This window comes from Fopius arisanus, unplaced genomic scaffold (assembly GCF_000806365.1).
Source record: "Fopius arisanus strain USDA-PBARC FA_bdor unplaced genomic scaffold, ASM80636v1 scaffold00012, whole genome shotgun sequence".
NCBI classification, from domain to species: domain Eukaryota; kingdom Metazoa; phylum Arthropoda; class Insecta; order Hymenoptera; family Braconidae; genus Fopius; species Fopius arisanus.
The window spans coordinates 1106206-1117635 of NW_011887751.1; the positions used below are offsets into that span (position 1 = coordinate 1106206).

The following is an 11430-nucleotide window of genomic DNA, read 5'->3' on the forward strand; positions in this document are numbered from 1 at the left end:
AGTAATGGTAAGCTGCGTAATTTTTATTATTTTTTTGTAAACTTGGTAGATCTCTTTTAACCAATATCGTTCTTTAGCGCTCTTCAATAATTCTTCCTCTTTTTTTTCATTATTTTTTTATAACCATTCCCAAACTTTTATTTATTTTAGGCTAAAAAGATAAAATTCAAACAAAAGATGACATTGGAAAGATAGTCCACCCGGGCCTTAATAAAATTTCTACCGACAAAAATCCTAATAAACTATACGTCTATCAGATTTTCATTTCGGACAATTATTCACCTGCTCAGTTTTCCAGACATCTCAAAATGAATTAACTCGCTGTGGAATAAATCTATCAATTTTTTAATTTTTTATCTTAAAGATATCGTCTTGTAGATCTTTACTAGATAACGATTTCGATGCTATCTATCGCTGATTGCACAAACTACAAGCTGTAATCTCCAATATTTACCCCCCAAATACCCAATACTATCAATTTTTCCTGAGTTTCACGATGACGTGAGCAGAATACCTCCAATCCTGAAAAAAACATGCTGAAAATGAAATCCAACAACCAAAAAAGCGAGTCCGTTACGAGCTACCAGTCATGATTAATCAAGTGCAGTGGTTACAACAATGTGAGTGTTAACCTCAAAAGAAGGACTCGATCAAAATTTTAACGATCAAAATGAACAAATCTCGAAGTGCCCTGGACAAGAAATTGTACAACCTGCCAAATTGGTTATGGTCTGGCACCAACGGACTTCCCCAGTTCTACAAAATGATCTGGGAAGCAGTAAGAGAAGACAGACCGACACTGGGTGTGAGTCAGGGTGAGCTTTTGGTTGACACAAATCGTGTTTTTCCCCTCCTCCTGACAAGCCAATTGCCAACTGAAGTTTTGGGTTACATATGGAGCTTGGCAAATCAAAAATACTCTGGTCAGCTGACTGAGCTGGAGCTCTACATAGTTTTGGCACTGATAGCAGTTGCCCAAACGTCCTATCCCTTCACGAATCTGGATGTTCTCCACATGTTGCCTGGACCCCCAACTCCAAGACTAAACCTGAGCTTTTTGTACCCCAATCAGCCTCAGATGCAATCAGGATCACAGGGTCATGCCCAAACCCCCACATCCCCGAGGTCGACATCGCAGGGCAAATCAAACCCTCAAGCTGGATCGAAAACGTATCAAGTGTCAAGTCTCCAATCACCTCAGACCTCGATTACTTCAAACCCACAGACATCGTTTTCTTCGAGAACTGGGAACTCCCAAATTCCGGGCTCCCATTCAGGATCAAAATCTTATCAGATTGCAATCTCACAGAGTCAATCAATACCAGTCCAATCCCATCAGGTTCCAGCTGCTGGATCAAGTCTACAAGCAGGAGCCAGACCACAGAATTTGCAGATCCATAATTCACACAGGACTTATGACTCAAACCTGCAGGTCCAGTCATTGCCAGGGCCTGTCCAATCGACCCAGACATCAATCATATCATCTACATCTTTTCCAAAAGCTCAGGGTAATGGATCTCAAAATTCACAGGGTCAATCTCCAATTCAGATATACGAGACAATCGTTCCCTCGTCGATAATCAATAGTTCGTTTATTTCAGAGAGTAAACTTTCTGTTTCACACAAGAGTTCATCGGACACTTCATCAGACCTCAGTGATGATTTCACTGATTTTCAGAGCGCTCCATTACCACAGCCATCTCTCCCCAATCTGGATCCAAAGCAGGGATCAGCTATTGGTTCTAGATTGGCCAATCATAATTTGAGTGGTGGTTCGATTAAAAAACTTGGTGAGAAGAGTAAAAAATCAGCGCTCAAGCCCAAAGCTAATTGCTCGGGCAAGGAGATATCGTCTGATGCTTTTGGGGGTATTTTTCCAAAATGCATGGTGAAGAATCAGACGAAAACTGTTGTCCTCAAGGACACGGTGATTAGGAATAGCGAGCCACCGAAAACTATTGGGACTAAACGAGAATCGTCAGCTGATCAGAAACAATCGAAGGAGCTCTCAGGATTGGATCTCATGAATCTTCACTCTGTGGAGGATAAATATAGCGCCTTGAGAATTCTTGTGGAGACTCCACCACCCACTCCTGTGGAGAAGATTCAGGAAGTCCCAGAGTCAGGGAGTCCGGAGAGTTTAGAGCATGAGGAAGAACAGTTTGATGATTTTGGGGACTTCGTTTCCGCTGAACAGACGGATTTGACTAGTGGCTTCAGTCAATCTGTTCTCGACGCTTCAATGGACCTTTTCTCGGATTTCGAACAATTTCTTCCCAATTCTTCTGGGGATAAGGAAGAAATTTCGTTTGCACAGGAAACTATTGAGGCTCTGGCACAGTTGGAAATCACTGCCAGTCCGGAGAAGACGATTGATTTTCTGGAGGAGAAGTATGAGACTATCATGGATCCTGGTGAGCACTTTTTCTGTTTATTTTTGGGAGAATAGTCAAGGAAATAATTAATAATCAATTTTCATCAGACCTAATAACAAAAATTATTTATAAATGTTTTAGTATTCTCAATTTTTCATATTCTCACGTTCCAAAATGGCAATTGTTATTGCAAATAGAATCAAAAAATGTTCCACCTCATTTATATTATATGTTCATTTATGGAAAATAGAATTTATTTTAATGTCGAATCATCTATGAAAGTTCTCATTCTTCTTGGAAATTATTAAAAATTGAGTTATATAATTACAATAAATTTTTTTATTTCAGAAAAAGTCATCCAAAAAGAGGACACGATATCAATAAATAGTATAGAATTAGCAAATGGGCCAGGAGTTTTAACACGTTCTGGATCTGTTCCTAGTCTAGATCTCAAATCATTTTTGCCTTCTAATGGTGACGAAGAAAAGGAAACGGAGAGCATGCATCAGGTAACTAAAGAAAATTTTTAAAACAAAAATCTATTACAGAATTTCTGATCGGAATAATATTTGTTTCAAATTACTGAGAATAGTTGATAAGACTTCGATCTTGGCAAAGGTTTTTATCAAATTATTCTCATCAGATGGTCGAAGAGATGAATTAGCAATTGAAATAAAAATAAATGGGAGATTATCTTTTCTGTCACTCGACATATTGAAAATTGAAATATTTTCACAGTACGAATTTTGGGCAATCTATACATTTATCCAATTGTTATTGCTATTATTAACATTATCCAATTCTGTCGAAAGAAAGAATCGAACCAAATTTTTTTAGCCAATATTGAAGTCTTTCATCGTCTTTCTTCTTCAGTCATCGTGAAAACCCTGATTTTTTTAAAAACTAAAAACAAAAAAATATAATTAAATTTTAATTGCTATTGATAACCAGGGTCCGACAATACTTGCGCGTAAAAGAAAATATGAAAAGCAAAAATATCCACTCGAAATCAATTGAAAAAAATTAACAAGATAAAAATGATTCACTAAAATTAATAAATAATTAATCAATTCAAGTTGAAGACATTGAAGTATTTTTTTTATATTATAGCTTTCATATATTTTCGACAAAAAATCTTCAAACATTTTTTTTAAAACTGAATAGTTTAATTGATTATTAACAGAATTGAAAAAAATTTGTTTTTACGTTCCAGTTGATTTATTGGGAGTGGAAACAATACATGGAGAGTTGTATTCTTCTCTTACAAGTGGCGGTGAATATTTTCACCAGTATAAATTCAGAAGCAGTTCTCCAGGAAGTTTTGAATTCCGCCCAAGGGTATAATTTCCTATGCAATTTAGCAGAGGTTGCAGCTGTATGCAGACGCGTGAATTTCTCACACAAGGAGATGGATATCAATATCATGGGTTTCGACGATTTATTGTTGGATATCGATAGAATTTGGGCGGAAATGGAACCTTTCTATGTCAACATTCCAGTAAGTTCACTAATTATTATTCTTTCAACTCGTCCAATGATTATTTTTGGGAATGTCTAGCGTGTGTTTCATTATTTTTTACGCAAGACTCTCTTTCTCTGTCAATTCTCCAATTTTTTTCTCTCTTTCGTTCTCTACGAACAAATTGAGTGAATAAAACACTTCGTATTATTCAGAATAATTTGTATATTCATCCCAACTCACAATTATTAAACCATTTTTTTTTTGTAAAGCAAGAAATTATTCTCTTCTTGGAAATTTCGATCGGTCAAGACGCGTTCACTATTGAAAAATTGAGGAAATTAAATTGTCGAGGAATATATGCTGTGAATATTTTGAAACACATTTTAATTGTTATCTTCTTATAATTTTTTATATAAACTAATTAGTTTGATGTTGATGAAACAATCTAATATTCTACATTTTTTCTCTAATTTTTATTACCTTTTTGCTACTTTGGACCACATATGCGATGATTGTTTATTTGAAAAGGAAATACAGGATAGTAAAACCGTTTTTCAAAACGTGATATATGAAATTCGATGCATTATCATCGATAACTTTTGATCAAGTCGATGGAATGAAAAAAATCAAAGAGCATTATAAAGAGATCGTTGAAGATTTCAAATTGCGTACAATATATTCCCATGAATGACATCGGATACTGCGATAATTAGCAAGAAATGGAGATTTCAGAGCGTGATATAAGAGTGAAAAATATAAAAAACTTTAGTAACTCTAGAAGAACGCAATTAAATTTGATAGAACATCAATAAGAAAGGAAGAGAGAAACTATCTCAAAAATCGAAGGAAAAGAAATGGACACGGATTGTTTATTAATAGAGTAGAAATATTTAATTAATTATAGCAGCTAAGGAAATAATTCGTAATTATTATTCCATTCCATTCCGAGTATTTTTAATATTTTGAGAGTCTGTGGGATAAACAAAAAATTAAAAAACAATTTTTTGCATTATTTATGCTTTCAAACAGAGAAAATCAATTGTTAATTTATGAAGAATAATTAATATCAAACGGAAAAGTAGGAAATAGATTAAGAGTTAGGGAAATTGAAGAAAAATTATGAAAAAATCGATGTTTTTTAAATTTTTTTCTCCGGCGCTGTCGTTCACCCATTTGAATAACAGCCTTTTCGAAAATATTCCCATTGTTTTTTAACTAATTACAAAGAGACTGGAATCGAGTGTTTTTGTCATATGTCATACGTATATCAGAAACGATCTCAAAGACTGTCGGGTGCACGTTTAGTCGCCCGAGGTCGTAAAATTGAAATTGAAGTGAATATATTTTTCTCTCTGATCTGTCACTTCATGCTATTTCCAGGGAAAAACTAGTTACCGAGATTGTTACCGATGCATTCCCGTAATAAGCTTCTGTTCAGGAACGGAAGAATTGACAATGTGAATTCAACATTATTAATCTTCTCTGCAATCGACAGAGAAAATTCATTGCATGAAAATGCATCCCTACCTTTCAGAATGTTTTACAATTCCCATTGAATCTGATTTTTCATTTCCAACAGAAATACAATTATAATATAATTATATTTCTATATTTTTCTATATATTTTCTATAATTTTTTCAATTAGTAATTATATTTAGAGTGCAGAGTAATTTTTTATTTAAATTCCTGTAGTCACAATTAAGTTTTTCTCGGATCACAGAATGATTATCTAAAATGATTAGTGCCTCGTTGAAAATCATTTAATTATTATCAGATTTAATTGCAAATTGATGTTTCTTAAAAAATTCATTTTTTTTGTTTAACGACGTTATAAATTTAATATAAAAAATATGAGTAAAGCCCAGCTAATTAGAATTTTTAGCCCATTCGATGATGTGCATTACAATAAGTCTTTTTTTGGTATTATTTCCGTTTTTTATTTTTATAAAATGCCCCTTGGCAGTCCATCAATTGATTAATTGCTAAATACTTAATTTATCTGTTTATATTTGTTTAACATCGACAAATATTAAAAATTAAGAAAGGAATAATTTTTTAATAGATCTCCATCTGACGCTGGCATTTTGAAAATGGGAGACACGAAATAAGAATTATAGAAAAACTGTTTAATATCAATTTTTTAATAACATTAAACGGTTTAGATTTAATTACATACAAAGTAGTGAAGATTTACATATAATTGATTGCATATAAACTAGTGCAGAAAGGCAAATGTAAAGGGAACGGATTTGAATCGTTAATGCTTTTATCTTAATAATTTTCAGATCGTCACGGAATTACCTGTATGGCCTCTGCACCCAGGGGAACCCAACACATGTGCTCTTTGTCTCACAGTAGTAACAAGTGGTAGAATAATATACAATGAAAATACGTATCACGCTACGTGTGCGAATCTCTGGTTAAACTGCGTGAACAGCAATTTACCAGCTCTCAAATATCCTCTTCAAAATCACGCTGTTTCTGCCGGAGGCAATTAGATCTGATTTTTATTTAGTTTTACTCCACTGTATTTTTTTTTCCTAATTTTTTCTGTTTTTGTTTTTTTTTATATGTATATTTGTGTCGAAACTAAATTTTTCGTTGGAATTATATCAATTGAAGAATTAATTATGTATTCTGTCGATTAATCTCTTTTTTTTAGTTTTGTGGTTGAAAAATCTTGTTATAAAGTGGAGCAGAGGTAAGTCTTCAATTGAAAATGTTTGAAAGAAGTTGGAGAACATTTTTTTATAATTGCTCTTTAAATCCCACATTAGTTGAATTATTTTCTATATAGGCTCTGATTAAAATGGATCTCATATTAAAAAATGTTTGTATCATCGATCAAAATCAGGGGAAAATCTTTGCATTTAAAAGAGAATCCAAAATATCAAAGTAATCTGGCGTTTTTGGCTTCTTGCGAATTTTTTTTAACGTTTCTGATTTCAAACACTAGCTTTTATTTAGCGCCAATTTCATCCTAGATTTTCAAACATTTTGCAATTGTATGATTATTCAAGCCCCTCAATTTCAAAATTCGAATTACGCTCTTGTGGATGAGTTTTATTTGGCGCTACAATATTTTTTCATACATTACTCTCAAAAAATCAATTCCACTCTTCAATGATTGTAGAGAAATTTGAGAGAATTCTATGAGAAATAAATTTTTGAGTGAGAAAAACCAAGTCTCCGAGAGTGTAAACAATGACTTCGATTCATTCAGTAAAATAGATAAAAGAATAATCTTCTTTGACCATGATAATTCAAAAAACCTTAAATATTCATAATTTTTCTCAAATTTTTCAAGCGCAATTGAATTTAAAAATTCCATAATCGAAAATTTAAAAGTCAATACTATTAATTATTCTTTTTACTTGTCTCAAGTCAGTTAGTAGAGAGGCTAGCGTCAAATTTTAATTGATTATTTAAATGGGAAGGAATACTTTTTCTGATATTAAATGATGATGAATGTGTTATTGTTATTAATATATTATCCTAGAGTTTCTTACTGTCGTCTGTTGTACCATTTGAATTACTACAATATTTCACAATGATTTATCCAAATTTCATTCCACGTTCGCACAAATATCTTCAAAAGGCCCCGATCACTTTACCCTGTGTTGAAACTCATTTTAAAAAATATAAATCAAGTACAATTGAGTCCAATGTTGTTCTTTATGTGTTGTTTTATCTCTGCGATGTGTCTCTAGGTCTGTAGATTATTCCTCGACTCTTCATATCTCTTATTATGTTTGGAGGTAATCGTCCGGAAACTGAAATGGCGTAAACTCCTTTCGTGAACCGATCTGTTGATAAAAAACCTTGATATTAGAAATTTACAAATTTTTCTGGGAATGGACTGACAATTAAATTTTGATAGTTCAATTCAATGCTAAAATAAAAAATTCAAATTTAGGTGAATAATTTTTTTAAACGTGAATAATTTCATTTTTTCGTGGTTTTTTCACTATTTTTCATAAACAAAAATTACTAATTGGTTATTCCATATGCGTGCGCAGTTTCATGACTTCGACTGCATTTTTCCTTTATTTTTACATCTTTTTAAGAGTTTTTGGTGGCTCCAGTAAGAACATGGGTTAGACCACCTGTTGTCAACCTTATAATAAATTAACTTAAATCAACAGTCTCAAATCGCGCACACCATGTATCAATAGCTTAAAGATTTCACGAGGAAGAAATGAAAAAATTCGCTGAATTTGTTCTCAACCTTTTGCCATGCTCGATTATTTAAATCTCTTAGCTATTAATTATTTTCTTACTTCAAGCAAAGTACTAAAAGATTATTAATGAATAAAAAATTCATAGTAATTACACATTCATCTTAAAAGCATAAATAATATAATACCTCATATTATTATTTTAAGGTGTTATAATATTCATTACGTCCCCATTTATTTTTTTCCATTCCTCCGGATATTTCCCGCGCGAAATGAAAAATTTACAGCTCTCACAGTTTTTTAACAATTGGTTTATCAAGGTTAATGAAAAATTCTGCACAGACGATACTTTACTGGAGTCTTCATAAAAAAAAATGAGTTGAATGAAAAATTTGCTATAAAAATTATAATTTTTCTCCTGGTCAGATTAAATCTTCACGAACACAAGAGAATTCTTCTGACACAAATACTAGAATGTCTGGAAATAAAATTGAATTCACAATGGAGTCGTTGAAAGATCCTGAAGAATGATATCGTTGCTTTAACAGGAAAGGCGCGTAAGTGCCATATTTTCGCGTTTCTTTCAACGCCAAAGAGATATACATCTTCTTTCACTTGGAACTGTATTTTCTACCTCCGTAGAGTATTAACAGCAAAATCTCCAGCGCATACGGCTCTTTTATCTTTCCTGAGGTGAAATAATAACACAATTACGTAATTTAGGTGCATAGACTTCTTTGTTATATGTCACACAAGTTTTAATCATGATAAATGAGTGTAACTCCGGTAACGCGTCCGTTAATTTTTTATAATTTATTATTATTAACTTTGGAGACTGACTATCTGGCAGAAGATAATATTTGCAATTATCAAGTATTATACTATCATTAATTTAGTTATTGCATTTTCATTCTGATTCACGCAGATTTCTACATTTATTCCGGTAATTATCTTTGCTAGGTACTTTTTTTCAATTATTTTAAATTAGTTAGTGGTAATTTGTAATTCTCAACTCTGTAATATATAATGTCAAAGAGACATAATATATTTTGGGTGATTAAAATGAAACTGATCATTACGCCTGTCTATTATTGTTTCCTCTTGCCTAGTTTTTTTTTTTATAAATTCCATGAAATATACAAAGAATAAATATAAAACAGAATATTGGAAATATTGTTTATTCATCTTGTTAAGACGATATGAGTGTAAGATTTTTCTTGAAATCCTAAATTTTGGGGATGATTAATCAGTCAGTGACAATTTCATAATCCACTAAATCAATTCAATACTGAAGAGATATTATGAAAGAGACAGTAGATAATATTATTTATTTTAATGTGGACATACTTATCCTCTGCCATTTGCACACCCAACTGTCCTCTGGACTCATGACTGCAATCATCCTAACAAAAACCAAAAGAAATACGAAAATTACAATTGATTCAATTCCTCGGGAATAATCAGGATATACTGGGGTAATATAGACGCCTGAGGTGAAATGGAGGACCATTAAAAATTCTTCCATTCTTAATTTTTAATATTATTCCACGTTTAAACAAAAATGATAAGATAAATTAAGTTTTTAGTAATTTGTCGATTGATAGACTGTCAAGTGGGATTATCCAAAAATTAAAAACATGTAAATAATTTATAAAAAATGGTTCATACATTGAAAGGCCTATATTGCCTGCACTCCTTTAAAACACCAATTACAATTATAAATAAAATAAAATATTTCAATTATAAATAAAATAATAGATTATAATTTATCGTCAAGACTCACCCATCAAAATTAGAACTGGTGCAATCAAATACATTATCCTTATTATTTTTCAACCTCAAGAATTCGTCACAGTTTTCGCATCCATCTAATTCGAATTGATCGAACGTCTGCATGAAATCCGAGAATAAACGAACATTTTATGAATTATAATCAATGAAAAACATTTTGAAAATATGGAAATGGTGGAAAGAGGTTATATTGTTTACCTTTATTAAAGAACACACCATACAAGCTCGAAGACTTCTTAAATCTTTTGGCACAGTCTCCATTTCTCTTAATTATATTGTTTAAATATATCTCCAACAGGTAAATATATTATTAACAATTATTCGTACGTCTGGGAATGCGAGAAAACTGAGGAGCAAACAATTCTGTGAAAATTGTTTTTGAAGTTTTTCTTTTAGTTTTCAGTGGCGCTAGCTGTGGTCTAGGGTCCCTAGGCCGCATTATATTTGTCAATACTTTTTTAAATGCGGAAGTACAAAAGTGTGTAAAACAAGAATAAATTATTATCCACTAATCACCCATCGAGATTATGATTATTTAATCAAGTTTCTCATTTTTTTACATCGATTTTAATTTTTTTAGTTTTCATACAATAATTGAGTTCCATAATCTATTTTTTTTAATATCCTTGAAATAAATGCAGATAACGAAATTTTTGTAATAACTTTAATTGTTTCTCTTCGATAGCTCTATAGAAAAGATCTTTACAAAAATTTTCGCTATCTTCTTTAATTTTCGAGATACTTACCCATTTCTCTCAAATTGCATTATACTTTCTCCTCTCGAAAAATAAAAGTTCGCGCCATGAAACTCTGAAAAGGTCTTGAAAATTTAATTAAACTATACTTTCGAGGTAGCTCGAATTTTCAATAAAAATGTACTATGAATTCTCAATATTTTTTTTCTATATGCGATATTTTTAATTTTTTTATGGCTGTATAGAGTCTATAGTATACTATAGAGCAGTAGCTCTAGTGCTTAATTAAAAAAAGGTGATATTCACAAAAAAAAAGCCGAAGAGGTGAGTTATCTCCACTTCACTACAGAATTTATGAGCAGGATTTTTAATAAATTCCAGGTTGTTCCATTCATTCATCACATACTTTTTATTTTTTTACAAATTCGCTTTCACGTCCTTGCTTACGCTAAAAAAAATATATGTTGACCACATGTTCGTTGAATGGAGAGAAAAATTCGGACTGCTCATTTGGCATTTCTCTTCGAAATAATGACTGCATTTTAATGACTATCCTACGTCTGCCAATAATGAAAATTTTTTGTAGAAATATCTTTTCTTAAAAAAATACGAAATTTCGAAAAAATTGATAACCAATGAATGCAGTCATTAATCCATAAATATAAATAAAATAATAATTAAATCACGGAATGGCAATCACAATCATCTGTTGATAGTTTATTGATTGATTTTTTTTCACAATGTAATTTTTTACAGCCACACTGCCGATGCACCAGCCCCGACGGTCCGAATTTATGAGTATTTCTTCCTTATCGGGAAAAAAACATTATGAAGCTCTCCGAAGACACTAAAAAAGCCCCAGAGACCACTTTAAATTGTATAACTTTCAAGACTCAATAGAGTATCGCTTTAAAATTCTCTGCGGAAA

The 11430-nt window shown here is 31.9% G+C and overlaps 2 protein-coding genes across 3 annotated transcripts; one reads left to right on the forward strand and one right to left on the reverse strand.

The window, feature by feature from the left end:
- The first annotated feature begins 436 nt into the window (after positions 1-436).
- Positions 437-6413, forward strand: LOC105263048 (synergin gamma). 2 transcript variants are annotated; one of them, XM_011299011.1, is made up of 5 exons: positions 437-1508; positions 1602-2414; positions 2724-2884; positions 3589-3873; positions 6124-6413. In XM_011299011.1, exons 1-5 carry the CDS (start codon positions 671-673, stop codon positions 6334-6336), a joined length of 2310 nt encoding a protein of 769 aa, XP_011297313.1. In that variant the 5' UTR covers positions 437-670; the 3' UTR covers positions 6337-6413. The 2 variants fall into 2 exon arrangements, with proteins under 2 accessions (XP_011297313.1, XP_011297312.1); XM_011299010.1 differs by having other exon boundaries at positions 437-2414.
- Positions 6414-6481: 68 nt separating this feature from the next.
- Positions 6482-10191, reverse strand: spt4 (Transcription elongation factor subunit spt4). The gene is made up of 4 exons (XM_011299008.1): positions 10006-10191; positions 9800-9906; positions 9364-9419; positions 6482-7644 (listed from the first exon to the last, which is right to left on the reverse strand). Exons 1-4 carry the CDS (start codon positions 10066-10068, stop codon positions 7526-7528), a joined length of 345 nt encoding a protein of 114 aa, XP_011297310.1. The 5' UTR covers positions 10069-10191; the 3' UTR covers positions 6482-7525.
- Positions 10192-11430: the final 1239 nt, after the last annotated feature.